This window comes from Leopardus geoffroyi, chromosome D1 (assembly GCF_018350155.1).
Source record: "Leopardus geoffroyi isolate Oge1 chromosome D1, O.geoffroyi_Oge1_pat1.0, whole genome shotgun sequence".
Taxonomy (NCBI): domain Eukaryota; kingdom Metazoa; phylum Chordata; class Mammalia; order Carnivora; family Felidae; genus Leopardus; species Leopardus geoffroyi.
Genome location: NC_059329.1, coordinates 38,006,747 through 38,030,780, shown reverse-complemented (window position 1 = coordinate 38,030,780; position 24,034 = coordinate 38,006,747). Strand labels below are relative to the sequence as shown.

The 24,034-nt window shown below is 35.5% G+C and overlaps 1 protein-coding gene across 1 annotated transcript in view; it reads left to right on the top strand.

The window, feature by feature from the left end:
• CEP57 (centrosomal protein 57) overlaps positions 1 to 23,275 on the top strand; it is a 41,717-nt gene extending 18,442 nt beyond the window's left edge. The window contains exons 3-11 of the mRNA XM_045483562.1: positions 5,990 to 6,169; positions 6,550 to 6,671; positions 8,010 to 8,126; positions 8,710 to 8,787; positions 11,764 to 11,871; positions 12,416 to 12,493; positions 18,844 to 19,085; positions 19,663 to 19,807; positions 21,451 to 23,275. Of these exons, the coding sequence (XP_045339518.1) occupies positions 5,990 to 6,169; positions 6,550 to 6,671; positions 8,010 to 8,126; positions 8,710 to 8,787; positions 11,764 to 11,871; positions 12,416 to 12,493; positions 18,844 to 19,085; positions 19,663 to 19,807; positions 21,451 to 21,684 (1,304 nt within the window). The 3' untranslated portion in view covers positions 21,685 to 23,275. The remainder of the gene's footprint in view (positions 1 to 5,989; positions 6,170 to 6,549; positions 6,672 to 8,009; positions 8,127 to 8,709; positions 8,788 to 11,763; positions 11,872 to 12,415; positions 12,494 to 18,843; positions 19,086 to 19,662; positions 19,808 to 21,450) is intronic.
• The last annotated feature ends 759 nt before the right edge of the window (positions 23,276 to 24,034 follow it).

Sequence of the window (24,034 nt, the reverse complement as noted above, 5' to 3'; positions counted from 1 at the left end):
AAAATATAATTTGACTAATGCCATAGAAAGGGATAATTAAACTATGTTTCTTGTAATTCTCATTTTCATACTCATTTTGCGTTTTAGTTAGAAAAGAGGTGAACAAGAAATTGGAAGTTATTGGTGCCTTCAGAAAATGTATTGTCCTTGGAGCCCTTTAAAAAAATGGTAACTAATGTATGTCATTCCAAAAAAGTTTAACCTGTTGTTTATGTTATTAGTTTAATGCATTTCAAATGATGGTAGTATGCAGAATGGCTTGGACATTTGAAGCAAGGTAACCAAATATGAGGCAATACTACTAGCCAGTGCTTCCAAACCTTTCATTTCATCATAGTACATGTGGAAAATGAAATGATAATACATGTACAGCTCATGGAGGTAAACTGATGGGGCTGATGGCGCCTAGTCTGGTATCTTTTACGGTGCCAAACCACTCATGGCTGAGAGCTTAGAGAGAAACAGTCTTGAACTATTACAAATTTGTGTCACACTTACTGGAAAAAGCTCAGTATTCTTGTGATCAGTGAGAGGAGTCAAGTTATGGCTATGGTGTTAGGTATTAATAACAATTTACTGCCCATCTGTTCTCCTGAAGCATTTGTTCTCAATTTTTTTAATCCAAGAAACCCTAATAAACCCATTACATGTTTGCATAAACATTTTAATGAAGAATAACTATTTTCCAAATTTAAAAAAATATACTGTTAAGAGTGACATTGTTTTATTTTATACTTTATAAATCTACTTCTGGCTTCATAAAAGACAGCTTGATTCTCCTCTATTTTTGCATTCCATTTGTGTTGATAAGTTGTTTTGATTGAAGTATGAAAAAAAATCTGGCCTTACACAGATGTGTAGGTGGAAAATAAATAGTATTCTAATAATTTTTCCAACAATTTGTGGATATTTTTATTTGATACTACTCTAAAACGTGGCCATTGGTAGTTTCTTAAAATTTAGTTGCATTGTGGAAACTGAAAACATTGGTGAATTTTTCATATTCTGGGATCTCAGGGCCACGTACCCGATTAACTAGGAGGACTGACCTCACAAGTTTCAGAAGTGGTTCTAATTATGGCCGTGGCTTATTACAGTAGAATCTGAAGGAACCCAGATGCAGGCTTCTAAATTTCTCTCTTATGGAAGTCACACAGAAAGACACTTCTTCCTACAGCTGTAAACTGTATGATGTGTGCAATGTTTCTGCCCAGGAAAGCCCACTTAAGGCTCAGACACTATGGCTTTTATTTGGAGCTGGTCACACAAATATTTGGCGCCTGCACCGTCATGCTATTCACTATAAAACACATTGTTTTCACAATCGAGACAGGCTTGCCCAGAAGGATTTAGTGTTAGGCATACAAAACAACCTTATTAATTAGTAACATAGGGAGCATTCCAAGAGCCTAGTTTCCAGAGGCTAGCCAAGGTTCAGGCCTTCTGTATAAACTCTTTTGTGTGAGAATTTATTTTTTAATTGAAATATAGTTGACATACAATATTACATTAGTTTCAAGTGTGAAGCATAATGATTGGACTCTTCTGTGTATTCTGTTCTCACCATAGTAAGTGTAGTTTGCTATCTGTCACCATACAGTGTCATTACAGTATTATTGGCTATGTTGCCTATGTTGTATTTTTCATCCCCGTGACTTATTTCATAACTGGAGTTTGTATCTCTTAATCACCTTCACCTATTTTGCCCATCTCCCACTCTTTTCCCTTCCGGCAGCTCCCGGTCTTCTGTATTTATGAGTGTGTTTCTGTTTTTGTTTGTGTGTCAGGTGTGGGATTTTTGTTGTTGTTTGTTTTGGGTTCCACATACAAGTGAAATCATTTGGTATTTGTCTTTCTCTGCCTTATTTCATTTAGCATAATACTCTCTAGGTCCATTCTTGTTATGTATCAGCAAGATTTTGTTCTTTTTTATGGCTGACTAATATTCCATTGTATATGTATATTAATCCATTATGCATATATGTGTGGAATATGTAATATTTTATATACCACATCTTTATTCATCTATGATTTGCTTTTGTATCTTGGCTGTTGTAAGTAATGCTGCAATAAACATAGGAGTGCATATATCTTTTCAGATTAGCATTTTTGTTCTCTTTGGATAAATGTTCACTAGGGGAATCACCAGATCATACGATATTTCTGTTTTTAGTTTTTTGAGGAGACCTCCATAATGTTTCCATAGTGGCTTCCCCAGTTTATATTCTTATCAACAGTGTGTGAGGGATCGCTTTTCACATCCTTGTCAACACTTGTCACTTCTTGTCTCTTGATACTAGCTGTTCTGACTAGTGTGAAGTGATATCTCACTGTGGTTTTGACTTGTATTTCCCTGATGGCTAGTGATGTTGGACATCTGTTCATGTGTCTGTTTGCCATCTGTATGTCTTCTTTGGAAATGTCTATTCAGATCTTCTTCCCATTTTTAATTGGATCATTTGTGGGGTTTTTGGTGTTCAGTTTTAGGAGTTCTCTGTTTATTTTGGATGTTAACAGCTGATCAGATACATGATTTGTAAATATCTTTTCCCATTCAGTAGGTTGCCTTTTCATTTTGTTGATGGCTTCCTTTGCTGCATAAAAGCTTATTTTTTTGCTTTTGTTTCTTCAGCCTAAGGAGACATATCCATAAAAATGTTAAGGCTGGTGTCCAAGAGATCACTGCCTGTATTTTCTTTTAGATGTTCTATAGCTTCAGGCCTCACATTTAGGTCCTTAATCCATTTTGAGTTTATTTTGGGGCATGGTGTAAGAAAGTGGTCCAGTTTCATTCTTTTGCATGGAGCTGTCCACTTTTCCCAATGCCACTTATTGAAGAGACCATCTTTTGCCCAGTGTGTGTTCTTGCCTCCTTTGTCATAGATTAATTGATCATATAAATGTACTTTTATTTCTGGGCTTTCTATCCTGCTCCATTGATCTGTGTGTTTATTTTTGTGCCAGTACCGTAGTGTTTTGATGATTACAGTTTTGGAATATGTCTTGAATCTGGGATTGTGATACCTCGAGCTTTGTTTCTCTTTCTCAAGATGGCTTTGGCTATTTAGGGTCTTTTGTGGTTCCATACAAATTTTAGGATTATTTGTTCTAGTTCTTTGAATAATAGAGTTAGAGTTTTGATAAAGATTGCATTGAATCTGTAGATTGCTTTGGGTAATATGGACATTTTAACAATGTTTCAATCCATGAGCATGGTATATCTTTCCATTTTTTTTTGTGTTGTTGAGGAGTGTTTAAACAAATAATTTTGCTGATACATAAGCCATTCCAGAATGTAGAAAAGGAAAGCATATACCCCACCTTGGGTCTTTTTTTAATCCAGTACATCCCTGTGATACTACAGTTGCTGACATACAGAACAGAAAATCGTGTGTTCCAGCCAATTGCATTAATGACCATAAATGTGGAAGTAAAATACTAGCAAAATCATACACAATTATGTATAATCTAATGAAGGAATGCAAGAAATGTTTGGTATTACAAAGTTTTATTTTAAAAAATTCTTTTTAATATTTATTTGAGAGAGAGAGAGAGAGAGGGGGGGAGGGGCAGAGAGAGAGGGGCTAGGCTCCAGGCTCTGAGCTGTCAGCACAGAGCCCAACGCAGGGCTCGAACCTACAAACCACCGGATCATGACCTAAGCTGAGGTCGGACACCCAACTGACTGAACCACCCAGGCTCCCCTACAAAGTTTTATTTTAATAAATACTTCTTAGTGGTTTAGAAGAAAACGTTTTAAAAAACCTCAAATTGATATTAAAAAAACATTTATTAATTTTCTCTTTTCATCTTACATGTGTTATATAATTATTCCAGGTATTTTAGAGAATTATTTAATTCCTTTAAATACTAATCTTAAATCTGGACTCTTCTATTCTCATAGTCTTTTCAGTTGATTTTTTTAGTTTTCTAAGTTGTATGTGTTTCATGTTTATGTTTAATTACACTGTAGTGTCACCGCATACTAGGGGTAAACTGGCTCTATTATAAAATGTATCAATCTCATGTTTGGGGCCTGTAACATTCTAGGCACTAAAATTTGGTGAATGAATGAATTACATTAATAAATGGAAAGGTGTGCCTTGTTTTGAGTGAGAACCCTCGATTTTTAAGACAGCAGTTCTTCCGACCTATTATGCGGTTTCCATGAAGTTTCATGGAAATCGTTGTTTAGGCAAAATGGTTCTGAATATTTAATTGGTAAGAATAAATAACTTTGAAATGTTTTAAAAGTTTATATAGTGTGGGAGACTGTCACTATGATGTTTATAAGGTTTTAATAATTAAAATACTGGAATAATGAATCAGAATAAAAATACTGAAACTGTAATTTCAGGTATGTGTGTATGAGACTATGGTAGAAGGTATATGTGTGTTAGTAATAATAATACCTATATATCTTAGTACTTGTGTGAATTTGGTATATGAGGCAATCACCCTTTAAAGTTCTTCCTTCAAAACAAAAGTATCTTTTATTTCACATAAAGAATTAAATGTAAGGATATGTGAAACTCTAAGTGTAACAAAAGGAACATGTAAAGTTTATGTATTCTTGACGTTGAAGAGCATTCTATCTTTGTAAAGAACTTGATGCAAAAGATTTCTCATTATAATGATATAAAAAATCAGAACAGCTTTATACCAAAACTGACAGCATTTAAACTAGAATTAATAAACTAATAAAATCAAAGGGGCAACTTTTTCTTAAGGAATTCAAAAGAAAATTGGCCAATAGTATATATTTAAAAATCTTCAAACTTTTAATAGAAATGCAAATTAAAATAACCAGTAGTAGCTTTTGTTTCTTAATCAGACTAACCGAAACAGAAATAGTGTAATTAATAGTGGGGTGTGTTGGCAAAGACACATACTTTTAATGAAAGTATAAATTGATACAACCCTTTATGAAGGTACTTTACTTTCAAGAGCCTTTCAAATACGGATGTTTCAAATATGGATATTCTTGGACCCAGTAACTTCATTTTTAATTTTTAATTATTATTATAAGGAGATAATCTTTTAAGATGATCTGATTATATGAGGGAATGCTCAGTTTATTATAGTGCTAAAGTGAAAAAGAAATCATAAATTTTAATCTCAATTTATTTTGCATATATCAAAAAAGATTGAAAGAAATAACCAAAATTGGTAGTCCTTATCTCTTGGTAGTAGGATTATAAGTTATACACACACACACACACACACACGTATGCTGCTTTTTTATATATATTCTTCTTTTATATATTTTATAATCAGAAATTTTTGGAGGTCAGTTTAAAGAGTGATTAGAATTTTTCCTATATAATGAAAAAACTGAGACTTAAAAAAATAATCCTTTTTGTGCTTGATATCTTTAACTCTACAATGGGATTCTGCATAGGATTCTGTTAATAAAACAGAAAAAGATTGACAGTTAATATACTTGAGGTTACATGTGAATTTTGTATGATTAATTTTGTATGATTAAATATTTTTACCATTTTATAAAATCTTTGTAATCTTTTGCCATAATAATTTGTTTACTTGAGTACCTAGCACATTTCAGAGACTCAGAAGATATCTTTAAGTAGGTTTTTAAAAAAAACAATTACGTGGCAATAATTAACATTCCATTGTTCCCAAAGAGTGATTCTCTCCTGGGCCCACCTGTCAATTTTATTTTTTATTTAGATTTGCATATTTAAAAATAATTTTTTTAGTGTTTACTTTTGAGAGAGGGAGAGAAAGAGCACAAGCTGGGGAGGGGTAGAGAGAGAGGGGACTGAAGATCCAAAGCAGACTCTGCTGTCAGCACGGAGTCTGATGTGCTGACAGCTCATGGCTTGAACTCACCAACCATGAGATCATGACCTGAGCCAAAGTCAGACGCTTAACTGACTGAGCCACCTAGGGTGCCCCAAGATAAGTATGTTTTTTATTGAACTTTCTCCATGTATATTGTTACATTATTCATGTTTGGATTTGGCAGCCATATTTTCTGCTCTGAAGAATCTTCAAGATAAGATTCGACGCTTAGAACTTGAAAGGATTCAGGCAGAAGAAAGTGTGAAAACCTTATCTAGAGAAACAATTGAATATAAGAAAGTATTGGATGAACAGATTCAAGAAAGAGAGAATTCAAAGAATGAAGAGTCAAAGCATAATCAAGGTTTGTTTAATTATGAAGGAAATGAAACTTACAAATACACAAAATACAAAATGAAACACACAAAATAAGACTTGTAAAATTATTCTAAAAGCAAATTCACGATAGTGTTTTCTAGTGGTCAGTATCTTTGGGCACTCCAGAACTGCATTATACTTGAGTACATTCTGAGGAACACGTGGTGATGCCTTGCATTATATTTACTGATCAAATTCAAGACAGATTGGACTAGCATATAGAAAGAGAATGACTTAGGTCATCTGAATAGGCTTCTAGAGCTATTGGAGAGGGTTTATTGTATACACAGTAGATTTAATTCCCATTAACAGCTTGTTACAACTGTTGTATGAGTGAGCTAATTTCTGTTTATGTATTCTGTTTAGAATTGACATCTCAGTTATTAGCTGCAGAAAATAAATGTAATCTTTTAGAAAAACAGTTGGAATACATGCGCAATATGATAAAGCATGCAGAAATGGAAAGGACATCTGTCTTAGAAAAACAGGTATGGTGCCTCACAGATTCGTTCACAGCAGTAGCTATGGGGGAAATTAGACTGGACATAAAGATCTTTTTTTCTCAGTGAAGACTAATGGTTCTGTTATAATAATCATTTCTCCTTTAATCCAAATCACTGATAGTAGTACCAGTAGTTCATTTTGAGAAACAACTAAGTGTCAGCTTTGAGAAAAATGTGATTTGTTGTTTTAACATAGCTATAAAGAGGCTTCCTTTTTGGATGACCCTCACACACACTGCATATCTTCTGCACACAGCTTTGATAGCTTCTGCTTTTGAACAATATAACAGCCCATGACTGAACTTACTTGGGATCATTTATAGGGTGGGGAAGAGGGTAGTCCGTTCAATCTGCCATATGATTGGAAATGGCAAAACATATATAGTAACATAGTCATTCTCTACTTTGGAATATTCCAGTTCTTAGCTTAGAAAGCATCTATAAGTGAGATGTTTTGACTAATCTCTATTAAGCATATATATTAAATAACCTTGTTTATTTATCAGTGAATTTTATCATCAGTGAATTTTAAATAGCCCATTTCATAAGAATGGTTCTGATACTGGAAATAAAATATGATTTCGCCAATTTTTAACTTAATGTATTTTTTAAGGGCAGCAAATATGCATAAAGGTGGATTGGAAGGATCCACTAAGGTGGATTGGAAGGAATTAGTAATTGACACAATCTCCTGGGGAAATTACTGCTTTATTTAGTCATATTCATATTTCTGTTAGTATGATATCTATTGCTATAGTCTTATCTATGAAGATATACTATTTATAAATTCAGGTACTTAGTGTTTTGGCTTTTTACCAATAGACCTCAACTTAGCGTATTTCTACTACTTATCCTAGTTTAATGGTTTACCCTGTGACTGTCAGGGGGCATTCTTTTCAAAGCCTTAATACTCCACCTAAAAATAATAATAATAGATGTTTTGTATAGAATTCAGAGGAAGCATAAATTATAGATACAAAAAACATAATTATTGCCTTTAGAGATTAACTGTGTAAGAGAACCAGACTCATTGAAAGTATTAGCCCATATATCTAAAAACTCTCAGCTGAGTATAACGAAAGTCTCAGGGTATAGAACCTACTGTTATAATGGTATATAGTAGGAGCAGGATTCCACTTGTATTTATTGATTTCTTTATCCTGTGGTTTCATCTTAACATTGTTTTCCTAGAATTTCTCTGTAGTATAGAAGTTCTGTGAAAGGCCAGATATTACTTATAGTATATTCTAAGTTATGCCCAGTATTAGTTGTGTTTTGTTTTTTTGTCAAATTCTCATGTTTGTGTTTACTACTATTTTCCAGGTTTCCCTCGAAAGAGAACGACAACATGATCAAACACATGTGCAGAGCCAGCTTGAAAAGTTAGATCTTCTTGAACAGGAGTATAACAAACTTACCACAATGCAGGCCCTGGCAGAAGTCAGTGCATGATACTGGTTCTTTTGTAAAATTGATCATTTTATAATACCGGCTATTCATAAGAAAAGTGATCTTGTAGCAAAGAAACAGGAATTTTTAAGAGGAAGAAATGTAAATTTGGAAAGGGTGTTCACATTTTCTAATCTTGATTTACATAAGAAGTTCTTTTTGAAAATGTTGGAAGCTTAAATGTTTTAAGCATCAATAAGACCTGTATCACTTGGTTTAAGTTGTTGCCTTTAGTTTTAATTGATTCACTTGGGAGGTGTTTAATACCACTGAGATTAACATTCCAAATTTAGCTTCCATGTAGCCTATATGCCTTCATACGGAACTGTATTCTTTGGCCATAGATTTTACCCACAATTCTGTTTAACTACCTCACAGCTACTTCACAAATGACTAATAATGAATCACAGAGGAGAGCGTCATGGTTACTGGCAAGCACAGAGTCATTACTAGAGTGAACAAGCTTGTGTTTACTGTGCTAAAATTTTATAGCACATTCCTGTGTTGCTGTATTAAAATTTTACAAACAGACACTAAGTCTTTCACTAACCACTTTTAATATTTATATCACTAGAAAAAAATGCAGGAGTTGGAAGCAAAACTCCGCGAAGAAGAACAGGAACGGAAACGTATGCAAGCTAAGGCAGCCCAGGTAAGCTGCAGTGTCAGCAGGCAGGCTTCCCAGATTTCATACACCTCTTTGTGTCAAAACAAAAGATTCATTGTGGACTTCTTACATCATTTATATTTTGGAGGAGTCTACTATATAAATTCTCAGACATAGCTTGATATAGAAAATTATTAACATATTTTTGTAGGCGAAGAGTAAAAGTTGAGCAGTTTTTTAGAGTTCAAATTGTGGGTTTTAATCAGCATTTTAAAAAAATCAATGGACTAAAAACCATCAGAGTAATAATACATGAGGATGTAAAACTTCTCACTTGGGTCACTGTTGGAAATGTTGGAAAACCATCATTTAGTTTCCTGCTTACACGTTTTCCTTTCCCTTGGTGGCCTCAAAACACCAGGACAGAAATTGAGGTAGTGGGCTGCCCCAATCAGTAGTGACCATACCAATTCACAAAAGCTACTGGATAAGGAAAGTGAGCTCTGTTTGCTCCTAGTCTTTGGTTTTAGCCCATGCATTGGCCACCAGGTAGAATAGGTAAGGCAGTGTGAATCCACACAAACATTGAATTTTTATGTATACCAACCAGAACCACATTTCTAAACGATGCAGCAATACTTTTGTTCCCAGTGAGTCTTACTGACAGGCTCAATAAAATACCTTGTTCGTAATTGAAGACTCTTTTAAGAGCTTATTTATTCAAATACCTCCTATTTTCCCTCCCACTTCCAGAGTCTTAAAACATTCATATGTATCTTTTCTCATATTAACACAAGAAGCAGGTCTTGATTCCAGAACAGTTAGGAGCAGAGGGTCTGCAGCTTAGGCTGTGGTCAGAGGCCAGCAGTGTCCTGAGTTCCGTTCATATGTGGGCTTGCAGGGCTGTAAACATCTTGTTATCCTTGTCACCTTGTCTGTTGCTTCCAGAACCTCCCAGAACTCTCTGATTTAACATAGTCTCTTTCTATTAAACCTGATATATTTTCTTTCTCAAATATTTACCTTGTGTTGTATTTTTTCCTCACTGTGCTGAGTTCTGTGGTCCTGTGGCTTTATTTTTGATCACAACAAGTTTTGAAATGACTTGGTTTCTCTGCCCATTCTACTGTAAGGTCAGCCACTTTACTGTATGTCCATTTCCACACTTGTAACATGCAAACTCATAAATTGTGCTCTATATACGTTGTGGTGGTGAGTTTTATTGTACATGAAATAAAATTAAACAAGTTTGTTATTTTATTAATTTAAAAAGTTATTTTACAATATTTTCACTTTTTCATTTAGCAGGCATAATATAGGGACCAAATCAGTTATTATATCAGTAAAGCTTTTTTGAGTTCTGAGAGTGAATGCTATTCTAGTAGAACACCAGTGACCAGGGATCGTACGTCGTTCCAAGTCAAGCCAACCTTAACTTGTATGGTCTTGGGCAAGATATTTAACCATTCAGAGCTTGGATTTTACCATTGATGAAGTGGTCTTCATTTTATATCTTCCTAGTGTTGGAGATATCAAATGAGAGAAAAGACAATGAAAGCACTTAAAAATGTTAAAACTCTGCCACACAAATATATGACCATTACTGGGAAGAATTAAATAAACTGGAAGTTAAAACATTTTTAAAAAGTTGTTACTTTTATACTATTCAAACCCATTGGCTTCATAAGTCTCACACAGTAATAATTTTATCAGAGTAGTAATTTTATGTTCAATGAATTCTGTCTATTCAGTTGACTGTGTATAAAGCATTGTTAGATGCGTGAGAATGTAGATGCTCCCGAGGGTAGGCATCCCTGTATTCCTTTGTCTCTGAATAGATTCTGTCCCTAAAGAATGCAGTCATTGTGGGAGTTAGTATTCTCGGTATTTCTTTTTAACTCATCCATTGGTTCTGAGTGTTCCAACTCCATCATAATTTCCTGGGGAACTTTAAAATACTTTTAAAAACAATGAGGTCCAGAGAGGATCCTGACAATCTGAATGTTTCTCCTAAACCCCAGATGATTTTGATACATAAGCTCGTTTGAAAACCATTCTAGACAAAGACAAAAGGTGTGATAGTATTTGCTGACATACCTTCCAGTTCTTTTGGACATAAAATTTCCAGTTTTCATTTTCTTATGATGTAAAGGGTGTTAGTTTTTAATTTTTTTTTTTCATCGTTTATTTATTTTTGGGACAGAGAGAGACAGAGCATGAACAGGGGAGGGGCAGAGAGAGAGGGAGACACAGAATCGGAAACAGGCTCCAGGCTCTGAGCCCAGAGCCCGACGCGGGGCTCAAACTCACGGACCGCGAGATCGTGACCTGGCTGAAGTCGGACGCTTAACCGACTGCTCCACCCAGGCGCCCCTAAAGGGTGTTAGTTTTTAAAGAGAGAGAAATGTATTTTGCTCTCCAGCCGCTTTGTGTCTGGCACTGATGTAGTTGCCATGTGTAAAAAAGAAGAAAATATTGAAGCATTGGTTTGGATTCAGATATATTGTATTTAGCTCATTAGGTATAATTTATGGAGCAACTACAAATAATGGAGCTAAACGGTTCCAAACTGGGGGAAAAAAAAAAAAAGGACAAGTTGTAGCACAGTACTTCAGGATAAAATGAGGGACTTGTATTGACTTAAAATATTTGGGGTGCCTGGGTTGGGCGTCCAACTTTGGCTGAGGTCATGATCTCACGACCCATGGGTTCGAGCCCCGCGTCGGGCTCTGTGCTGACCGCTCAGAGCCTGCAGCCTGTTTCGGATTCTGTGTCTCCCTCTCTCTCTCTGCACCCCCCCCGTTCATGCTCTGTCTCTCTCTGTCTCAAAAATAAATAAACGTTAAAAAATAATTAATTAAAATATTTGGAAAATGTTCACAGATTGATTCAAGACATAGTTACGCAGCTATGATAATGTTTTTCTGTTTCTCTATTATAGGTTTCTACAGATCTTTACATGGCAAATCTAATAGCTTTTATTTCTGTAGCATTAACTTTAGGCTGTCCTGTTTTTCTTAGTTGCAGACTGGTCTAGAAACAAATAGAATTATCTTTGAAAATAAGGCAGCTCCATGTGTTCCCAGTGCAAGAAGAGTTAAAAAAAAGAAGTCAAAACCACCAGAAAAGGTATGAAAACAGGACCAGTAAGTCAAAGTGCTGATTATTACTGAGTGTAATTTGTGTGAAAATACTCCTAACTGTGTGGTACCCAGTCTTGGAATAAATCTTCACTCTCCGTTTCTTCATTGGGAAGATGGGGATAAGTAGTATCTACTTTTAAATTTTACCCTGGTAGTGAGATGGTATATATGAAAGCATTTTAGAACTGCAAAACATTGCCCAGATCTGTATTATTCAGTATTGCTCAGTGTTTTTATGTATATGTGAATATACATACATACATATATATACATACTGGTTCTTAGACTGTACTTGCTGTTTTGGCAGGTACGATTTTTTTCCTTCCTAGCCTTTCCGAGGAATACCTGTTGTCAGGTATTACTAGGAGCTCAAGAATATACCAATATCAATAAAGCAAGTAGTAGCCCAACAGTACACTGAAATTTTAGATTAGTCATGTGAGTAAACTTGTAAGTAAACTTATCATCATGTGAGTAAACTTACTGTTTTTTGTTTGTTTTGTTTTGTTTTGTTTTTCCTTTCCATTCAGAAAGGTTCTAGGAACTATTTTACTGCACAACCACATTATAGATTATGCTTGGGGGATATGCCTTTTGTAGCTGGAAAGGTGAGTTGGTCCAACTCTGGATTTTTTTTTCCTTTACAATTTAGCTCTTTGAATTAGATCCACTCATCTGCCTGTATGCCTGTAAATGGTGAAAACATTTTTCTGCCCTTTTACTCGTATGGATCATAGTGATATAAGAAAGAGATGGAAGAAGGTTTTATGGGATTGGGGGAGCAGGGAAAAGGCTAGGAGGACTTTAAAGCAGATAAAGTATTTGTGGAAATAAAGATATGAACAATATCACAGACTGGTTTAGAGAAGGTATGGTTGTAGATAAGAGTAAATGAAATGGCAAATGGTATTACTTGTAGCATTGGAATTTTAGTATCAGTCCTGCTCATTTATATTTAAATATAGTAGATATTTAAATAAATAGAAATCACATCCTATTTGTCCTCACATGCATCGTTCTCCAAGAAGCAGTCATAAATAGACCTGAATCTTATGTTCCTTCAGTGTTTAAATGTAGAGATGATAATTTTGTCAAATATCAGGAAGTACTAAGTGATTTCTAATAAGTGCTTAGCACTGTGTTAGTTAATAGCACTTTTTCATTAGCTCTATGTTGCTGGTTGTTTCTTGCATAGATGCCTTGAATACCCAACTAAGTAGTGAGTTTGAGAGGCTTAGGGAATAGATTTTAATCTTATTTATTTATTTCTTTTAACCCCACAATAAATCCTTGGTGAAAGCTTGGGGAGTGAACTAATTTCTAACTTTTCCATTTGCCCTTTGTGGATGTGTGAGGCACAAATCACTTAAAAAAAAAAAAATACATATATATATATATATATATATATATATATGTATATGTATATATATATATATATATATATATATATGTATATGTATATATACACACACATATATATGTGTATATATATCTATATATGTATTTATATTTAAATAATGCCCTTGTCTCTATGCTGTTCTTTATCCTCAATTTAATCTCTTGTTGGATTGCAGATTATCTTTTGACCTGTGTTTCTTCCTTTGTCTCTTAATCCTACCAACCTGCTTTTGCTTCACCGTAAAATCTGTTGGGTTGGAAGTAGAGGTTCTCAAGGGCTGACCAGCTACATTAGCATCACTGAGTACTGCATTTGAAAAAGCCGATTATGAAGCCCCACCACAGTCCTACTAAGTCAGAATTTTCTGATGGGGGCCTAGAAAGTTGTGTGTGTGTGTTTGTTTTTACTCTTCCCTGATTTCAGTCTAATGTTCAGTTAGATTTGGGACCCACTTAATAAAGTTCTCTGCCTAGTGTTTTCATTATGTAAATATCCAAAACAGTGGTTGTGTACTCTGTTCAGATGTATTTCTAGACCACTTTATTTGTAAGTTCTTAAGTGAGTTGAAATCTTTCACTGTGTAAATTCTATTCATTGCTCTTTTTCTGCTCTCAGGGATCCACATGAGCCCTTGACTGTAGGGAAATGTTTAAACTTTTGAAAATAACTTTATTCTCATCTCCTTATTCTATTTTGGGTTATAAACAAACACTTCCTTTTTCTTCAGCTATGAGTTGTTTTTTTTTTTTTTACCACCTCATCACTCTCTTTCTAAATTGAATGTAGCCCTCTAAATGCAGTGTGACTAGCACAGAATAGTCTTTGTCACATTCTGGGAGTCTGTCAACTCAGCCTAGCATCATATTAATGTTCTGTGGGAAGCTTCATCCTCCCTCTCATTAATTAAAAAAAATTTTTTTTAATGTTTATTTTTTTGAGAGAGAGAGCGCAAGCAGAGGTGGGGCAGAGAGAGAGAGAGGGAGACACAGAATCTGAGACAGGCTCCAGGCTCTGAGCTGTCAGCACAGAGCTCAATGCAGGGCTCAAACTTGTGAACTATGAGATCATGACCTGAGCCGAAGTTGGCCACTTAACCGACTGAGCCACCTAGGCGTCCGGCACTCGTTAATTTTTAATGTTTATTTATTTTGAGAGAGAAAGAGAGAGGGAGGGAAGGAGGGAGAGGAAGGGACAGAGGGAGAGTCCCAAGCAGGCCCCATGCTGTCAGGGCAGAGCCCGATACAGGGCTTGATTCCACATCATGACCTGAGCCAAAATCAAGAGTCAGACGCTTAACCCATTGAGCTACCCAGGTGCCCTTTAGAGTCAACTGAAGTAACAGGTATTTTCCTGAAGCTTTGGATCAGCTGCTGTAGGTCCTATACTTGTGGATTTAATTATCTTATACAGAATTTGTAAGTAAATGAGACTCTATAAGTAGAGTCTCACCCTATCCTATATTATATTAGAATCTAATTCATTATTTGTATTATTCCCAAATATAATTGCCTATCTTCAGTAATTCTCATTGAAGTCATTTAATATAAAGGTTGAAAGGGACAGATTCAAAGATCAGTCTTTTCAACCTGAGCTCTCTTTCTGAAGTTGTTGGTACTCTGTGAAATATTATTCAAACAGCTAAGAATGTGCTGTCACCTAGCCGAGTGTTCCTCAAACTATTGTGAAGGTCCAGTTTTTATTTTTAATTATACATTGTCATAAACCAATACATATGTAAAATGCAATAAAAATGAATTACTAGAAAAATGAAATTAAAGACACAAAATACACGTCCTGATTTTTAAACTAGATTGAACAGACATAAAATTCCGTTAATGGGTACAATCAGAAAAGTAACAGGAAAAAGAATTTTTAAAATTATATACTGTTTATTTTGAAGCATATATAGGCATTAGTATAGTGAATATATAACTTGTATATATCAAATTACAGGTGAAATAGTGATTGTACATACTCATATTTTCACACTTTAAATGAATACCATGTAGATCAGCATTTAAGTTGTTATTGAGACAAATGAATTTGGTTCTTGATATTCAAGGCTGTATTGATGACTGCATAGCTACAAGGGAGAATGTATAGCTAAACCATTTAATTGTAGTTGAATTTAAATTATCTTGGTAAAAACGTAGATTAACTTTTATTTTGAAATGATTCTAGATTTATAGGAAGTTGCAAAAATAATAAAGGTCCATGTACCTTTCACCTGGTTTACTACAATGGGAATATATTACGTAGCTATAGTATAGTATCAGAACCAGGAGACTAAATCCACAGACCTTATTGAGATTTCTCTAGTTGTACTTGTGTATATATGTGTGTGTGCATGCACACCCATGTACAGGTTAGGTCAGTGTAGTTTTATCACATGTGGGTTCGGTAACCACCACCACTCCATATCTGCAGTTTTGCCATTGCACAAATGGGAGTCATACAAAATGTGACCTTATGAGATTGACCTTTTTATTCAGTATAACTCCCTTGAGATTCATCAAACGGTTGTGTGTATCCATGGTTCTTTTCTTTCTCTCAGTTAAATATTCCATGGTGTGAAAGTACGACAGTTTAAGGATTCACTTATTGAAGGACATTTGGGTTGTTTCCAGTTTGGGGAGTTTACAAATTAAACCAGTGTGAGCATTGTGTATAGGTTTTTGTGTGGACATAAGTTTTCACTTCTGTGGGATAAATGTCCAGGAATTTGATTGTTGGATTGTATGTGTAGTGGTATTTCTTGTTTTTAAACTACCCAACTATTTTCGAGTGACTGTACCATTTTTCATTTCCAGTAGCAGTGTCCCAGAGATGGAGTTTTTCCACATCCTTAACCAGCATTTAATATTGTTACTTTTTAGTTTAGCCTTTCTGCTACGTATGTTTGATATCTCATAGTGCTTTTATTTTATATTACCCTAATGTCTAATGATGGTGATCATCTTCTTTCTCATGTGCTTATTTACCATCTGTGTATCCTTTACTGAAATATCCATTTGTATTTCTTGCCTGTTTTAATTGTTTTTGTTTGTTTACTATTAGGTTTTGAGAGTTCTGCGTTTTGATACAAGTCACATATCAGATATGTAGTTTGCAGATATATTCTCCCAGTCTGTAGCTTTTCTTTCTTCCTCTTAAACTGTTTCACAGAGCTGCTTTTTGTTTCGCTGAAATCCAGTTAATTGATTTTTGCTTTCTCTAGATCATACTTCTGTCAGGTCTAAGAACTCTTTGCCAGGACCAACATCCTATACATTTTCACTTAACGTCTCATATATATTTTACGGTTTTATGTTTTATGTCTAAATTTATGATCCACTTGAAATGATTTTTGTATACAGTATGAGGCTTGTTAGGTCAAGGTTTATTTTTTTATTCTGTTCCATTGATGTGTATGTTTACTTCTTTGCCAGTACCATTTTGCCTCGATTACGTCGATTACTGTGGCTTTATGTATAGTAAGTCTTAACATCAGGAAGAGTGATTCTTTGTCCATTCTTCTTTCTCAAAATTGTTTTAGCTCCTCTAGTTCCTTTTCTCTTTATATGAATTTTAGAATAAACTTTTCTCTATCTACAAAAAAAAAAGTCTTGCTAGAATTTTGATTGGAATTGTATTTTATTTACAGATCAGTTTAGGAGAATTGACATTCTTGTCATGTCAAGTCTTCCAGACCATGAGTACAGTGTAGCTTTTTTTATTTAGATCTTTGATTTCTTTCATCAGTGTTTTGTGGTTTTTGTCATATTGGTCCCATATCTGCTTTATTATATACTCACATATTTTTTTTTGAGCAAATGTAAGTTGTATTTAGTTTTAATTTAGTTTCTATGTAATCATTGCTAGTATAGTAAGTTTTTGTATGTTGATCTTACATTTTGTGATTTCATTGAATTCCTTATTAGTCCTAGGGATTATTTTTTTAGATTGGTTAGAATTTTCTATGTAGAGAGGTATGTCATCCTGTAAATAGGGACAGTTTTATTTTTTTAATTTGCATGCCTTTTATTTCCTTTTTTGCCTTACTGCACTGGCTAGGATTTCCAGTATTACTTTAAGCAAAAGTGAAGAGAGTGGACATTCTTGTCTTTTTCCTCATCTTAGTGGCGGAGAACATTCAGTCTCACCAGTAAATGCAATGTTAGCTGTAGGTTCTTTGTCAATGCTCTTCACCAACTGGTGGAAATTTCCCTCTGTTTCTGCTTTTTTGAGTACCTGATTGGGTGTTGGATTATTTTATATGCTTTTCTTTATTAGATGGTATGGTTATGTGATTTCTCTTTTTTACTGTCGATATGCTAGACTACACTGCTTTTTTTTCTTTTTAATAATTGAATTAAATAATTGACTAGTTCAATTCAGTTATTCCTGGAATAAACTCACTTGGATAGGGTATACATACTTCTTTGTATGTAATGCTGGATTCAATTTGCTACCTGGCAGTAGAGACTAGGATAAAGAGTATCTGTTAGCTTAGCACAGTGGCTTCCAAACCTGACTGGTCAGAATCACCTGGCAAAATTAAAAATACACATTTCCAAGCCCTGACCCACACTGATTGAGTTTGGAGTGCTGCCTGGGGATCTGCATTGTAAACAAGCTGTCTAGATGATGCTTATGGAGCCAAGTTAGTCCAGCCATCTTTTTGTAAATTAAAATAGCATATTGAGATTATTGTTTCATATTAAAAATGAAACCAGAAATTTTGAGAGGGCTACCAGCTTTTCCCTATTGTTGTTTATGTTATGTTTTCCTATTATGTTTATGTAAACTTAGATCCCCCTACTATTTGAGGATAGAGAAATGAATGCAGTGACTGTCTTTACCACCTGGAAGCACATATGCTATTTAACAGGTGAAATAGACATGGAAACATGATTATAGTGTATTGTGATAAATTCACTGAGAGAGAGATGCTCTGGGTGATCTGAGAATGGACTACTTAATTGGACCAATTCATTACCTGGAGGTTTTAGGGAAGTCTTTAAAAGTTGTACATTTGAACTGTGTTTTAAAGAATGGTAAAATGGTGCCACACAGAAGAAATGGCATGTGCAAATACAGTTTATGGAAATAATACAGAGAAATTAGGGGATGATAGGACAAAAGGCCAGGGAGTATAAGTTTTAGCTCAATGATAGTAGACCGTTTGTCTATGCTAAGGAGTTTGGACATTAGCGTTAGTGGGCTTAACATCAAAGGATTTCAAATAGGAGAACAAACTGATATTACTATTAGCATATTATTTTAGGAAGATAGCTGATAGCCTTATTGAATTAGAAACTGAGGAGAGCGATGCCAATTGCGATCTTCTTCCTATAGCTAGTGGAGATGGTTGCATAAACCGAGGAATGACAGTAGGGTGGAGAGTAAGAGGTGGATTGGAGGTATTTCAGAAGTTAAGTCCATGGGACTTGGTAATTGGATTTACTCTAGGAAGTTTATATCCTAGGCTTTTTATGGGTAGAGATCTTTTTATTCAGGGAGTAAACAAGAAAACAGATTTAGACGATGTGGCTTCAATTAATTCTCATTTTTCTTCAGTCCACCAGTCCTAGCCATGCTGTGGTAGCCAATGTTCAGCATGTCTTGCATCTGATGAAGCAACATACTAAAGCCTTGTGCAATGATCGAGTGGTCAACAGTGTTCCTTTGGCAAAGCAAGTTTCTTCACGAAATGGTAAAAGTAAGAAGGTGTCAGTAACGCCTCCCTCCTCCAGCAGCATTAATGAAGAGTTGTCAGAAGTCTTACAGACTTTACAAGATGAATTTGGGCAAATGAGCTTGTGAGTTTTAGTTTTTGTTTTTTAAATTATATTTAGTTGTAAAACTTGGTTTTAAGTTCTTGGTGACTTCATTAATCGTATTGTTAATTTATTCTATTCAGTAAGTATCAGAGCACAGTTCTTGAAGCAACCACTGAGCGATTTACTAGGACCTTAACAAATGCAACTGTTCTAGGGGAAATCTCTCCCTTTTTGAATAGTGTTAAATGTTTTGAAGACCAAGGTTCACACTTCAGATTTATTTCCTTGTTTGGGAGCTTGATATACATTGAGTTTAGTTAAACTTGAATAGGTTAGGATGTATTTGAGGAACAGGATCCTTTCTTTCTGGGCTTTCCTTTCTACGTGTGTAATATTGTAGGAGGTGGAATAAAAATAATTAAGCCTTTGAAATTAAGAACTGCTTTTACATTTACCTCCAGTGCCTTTCTTGAACCTTTAAACCATCTTGTTGCTCTGTTTAAAAACCGGAGTCATTTTTAATGCACAGAGCAGTGGTCCCATGGTGAGTGAGACATGGTGGCCCTAACCATGAAACGGGAAGCTTTATCAAGCCCTACTTTTGTTTTTTATGTAGTGATCACCAGCAGCTTGCGAAACTTATCCAAGAATCCCCAACTGTGGAACTGAAAGACAACTTAGAGTGTGAGCTGGAGGCGTTAGTGGGAAGGATGGAGGCCAAAGCTAACCAAATAACTAAAGTTCGAAAATACCAAGCCCAGGTAACTTCATTTCCCTTTCCTTGTTTCTAATGATTATAAAACAAGAACAAGGCAGAACCAAAAAACCCTTTTCCCCAAATACATTGATTGATGACATTCAAGTGTATCACAGATAGGGAGCTACAGGAAGTATTTCTTTAGGAATCGGAGTTAAGTGGGCTAAGAAGGAAGACACCATCTTGTAATCTGTGAGAGTAGATTTTATCATCTAAGACACTTCTTTTGAATATTGAATATATTTAATATTTTTACCTTTATAAGAACAACCTTTAACTCCTGTGCTGAATTTAAATGGTTCCACATTTTCCGAAGTCTTTTAAAAAACACCTGGAAATTCTTGATTTCGAAAGGAGTAAGTAGATACAAATATGTGAAAAAAAATCTTTATGTTGCTAATTAAATTAGTAGAGCAGCCATTTATTTAATATCTACTAAGTAAGTGCAGTGGGAGGCATACTCCCGAATTTTCATCTGGAGAGATACATAATGATTCATGTCAGAGATTATTGGGACCACTGGGAGTGGGCTGGACACAGGGCAGAGGGGCCGAGAACAGCTCGGCCGCCTGAAGCTCTTCTCAATCAGAGGTTGTGAATGAGTGTAGGTGGGGGAAAGCGGACAGATCTGAGGTAGGTCTTGGAAGTAGAATGATCAGGGCAACTTGCTGCTGAGTGTCATTTGGAGGGAGAGGATGGTGGTACCCCTGATGGAAATGGAGAAGGCTGGGAACAGAACAGGTATGGCTGACGTTTACTAATGGATTGCTCTATAATAGGCACAGTGTTAAGTGCTTGTGAATATGTCATCTTACTTAATTTTCGTAGAAGACTTGTGAACTGGGCGTACTATTTTACAGATAAGGAAGCTGGGTTGAGTGTCCTGGGAGGTAGGTGTATCCTCAAGTGAAATTAAGTAACTTCTGTGTGAGGACATACCAGCTCACTGGTGAACGGCAGAGCTGGAATGCAAACGTGGTTCCTCTGAACTCCAAAACCGGGGCTTTTAAGCATTTTTTGTAAAGTTCACATTAAAAAAAAGAATAAATAGGAGCAAATGATCGCTGCAGGAGTAATGGTCTAATTTGTTTCTTATACATCAGGCTCAACCTTATTCTCTCTAACGGAATACCAACCTAGCAGCAGTTTAAAGTAAAAGTAAAGCTCTGTAAAAATAAGTAAATATAAGCTATTTTAAGTTATTCTAAAGTAGTGAAATAACAAAACCTTTTGTTAGTATTAATACATTACCATTACATCTCTTCATCCATCTGGAACATGTTTCGTTACCTCCTCAGACTAGTTTCTAGAACACTTTTCTTTTGTTTTCTGTAAGACCTTCCCCAGACCCTCTTGTTTCTTACTCGCTCTGTTCTGCACTTTGGCCACACGCTGCCTTACCTTCTGAAACAGCATCAGTATTGATGTGTTTCCTTCCGTTCACTCGTTTGTATGTTGCTTTCTGTTTTTAAGCACTTAGCGTCAAATCACTAGTACCAGAGATTTTTGAAGACTTTATAAAAAAAGAAATACACTCAGAATGTATTATTGGCATTTTAGCTTGTATGAGAATTAAAAATACCAGTTGCCAGAAGAGGACATTTTCATTGAATCCTCCTTTTTCCCTGCCTTGGTTACTTGCTGTAGCTGGAGAAACACAAGATAGAGAAGCAGAAGAGGGACTTGAGGACCCCCAGAAAGACTCTTGATGAAGAAGGAAACAGCAGCAGTCGTTCTTCTGGAATCACGGGGACCACAAATAAGAAGGACGTTGCCAAACCGAGACCTGGCGAAAAAAGCAGGAAAAATCTTCAGTTGTTGAAGGACATGCAAACCATACAGAGTTCATTACAAAGCAATAGTTTGTGTTGGGATTACTGACTGGTACCAGGTCATAAATTCTATTCAGATAATCTGTACCTCAGAAATCAGATTTTGACAATTTACCCTCCAGGTCTCATATTCTTATGTTGGAATTAATGAATAGCAGGTGTTAAGGGGCCCAAGCTTCATCACACAGGCGTCCTGTGTTACGCATCATGACTAAATGTTAAACCACCTAAATGGAAACCAGGGGAGTTTTAAAGGCTAGGAAGCCACACACTCTGCATCTATGTTTGAGATGAATTTGCTGTACTGAAATACTGCACTTTGTAAACAGATTACCAATTTTTTACTTGTGGGTGTGATTTTTAAAATAATTCCTTAGATATCTAAGTAAAATTAGGTTCAAATTATCAAAATAGGAGGCTGTCCCATAGGCAATGTTTGCTTAAAAAGTCTCATTTTTAATCTTCCCCTGGCATGAATCGCCCATTTCTCCTTTCCAATACATCCCTTAAATATACTTTGTTTTGACTATGGATACAGGTTTTCTATGCGTAAGTATTTATACGAATTTAAGAGGATTGGTTTGTTTCACTTTTTGACATTTTGAACACTGATCAATATTAAATACACTTCTATTGATATAATCCATCATTAAAAATTTTTGAAAGACCCAAGCATTCATTGTCAGTTAACTGCAAAAATTATAAAGCATTTTTTAAAGTATAAACGAATTATTAATGAAGTAAATGAGGTTTCTGAGTGAAGAGGAAGTGTTGTATAGCATATGCATATGTTGTTTTTAAATAATACCTGTTTGTAATCATGGTATTCAGTTCAAAGCATTGTGGTTTTTAATCTTAAAAACTCAGAAGAGCTCTTGGGACCTGTTATCGGTGTATAGTATGAGTGCAGTATTAACTGTACATGTGCCATTGTCATTGTGTTAATAATGTAAATCATAATTTTGAATAGATCAAGACATGTTAGCTTTTTATAAATTTGCCACTGAAGTCAATAAAGCAGCTTTATTAAGGAAACATTGAAATTTTCCTTAACAGCCTGTTAGCGAAGGCTATATTTGTTGTAATCTCTCCAAAAAAATGCATTTCTAAATAGGACACTAACATATTACGAGAAACAATAAGAATATATGTGCTATTATATAATTTATTTGCCTATCTCATGCTCACATAGAAACTAAACCCAACAAGATTGAACTGTCTCAAGGCCTAAAGAGTCCTAATGAACACATTAACCAGGTGTTAAAGAGATTACGTTTTTATGCCTCCCCTGGGATCGAAATGGAGTTCTGGGCTTTTATCTGGGTAACCAGCATGAAATGCAGTGCCTCTCTGGGCACTAAGCTTATTAGGCCTCTTAATTGAATTAATTTTTCACAGAGTTCTTGATTTAGGGTCCTTCAATTTGGAGCTATTTGTGAGTGTTCTGAAATTGTAAACCTTTGCTTGAGTGTGTGGTTGTGTATCTTCATTGAACTCACAACAGTGAGTCCACAGACCCAAGGCAATCACTGCTCTGTTGATATGGAAAACATTTCTTGTGTCTCAACCACCATTTCAAACTATTAAACTTTTGTTATCTCTGTGTTTGAATTTCAGGTCATTAAATTGTAGGAGACTCATTTTGCATTGTAGTGGCTCTATGTCCTAATTAGAAGCTTAATGGTGTTAAAACCCACCCCATCCCTTGGGTAAGAGTCAAACTAAAATATCCACTCCAGCCTTTAATACGCTCAGGTGAGAAGTGAAAATAAGAAAATGCCAATGCCGCTTCAGTTTCCTTATCTGAGAGTTTATAGCAGAGGAGTACGTGGTCACACATCTACTTTTGTTGGAAGAGCACTGTTGAAATGCATTTCAAATACAAGTGTCCTCTATGTGTAAGATGCCAATCTGGATACCAGGCTAAGTAAGAAAGGTATGCTTACAGGTAGGTGGTAGACATCTGAATTACGTCAAACCGTGTGGTTAACGCAGTGGTGATAACATGGACACAGCGCTGTTGGGGACACAAGAAGCTGGCAGGCATGGCAGAGAGGAGTGATGAACAGGGGGTAACATCCTGGAGGGAGCAGTGATCGCTCAACTCTGGAGAACTGGAATTAGCCAGAAGGAAGAACAGTTCCAAGTCAACAGGAGAAAAGAAAAGTGTAGAGGCCGGAATCTGCAGTTGACACGGGAGAGTTGTGACAGCTGAGTGGTACTTGTACATAAAAGCTGAGGTGTGCAGGTGAGAGTAGAAGGGGAAGCCAACAAGTTACAGGAGGCTAAAGAGCTTAGACATAACCACATAGGTCTGTGTTTTTTATAGCCCCAATGATAAAGGAACCAAGGGCACCTGCACATCCAGTAAGTAGTCTGTCAACTCGAAGTTCTGTTGG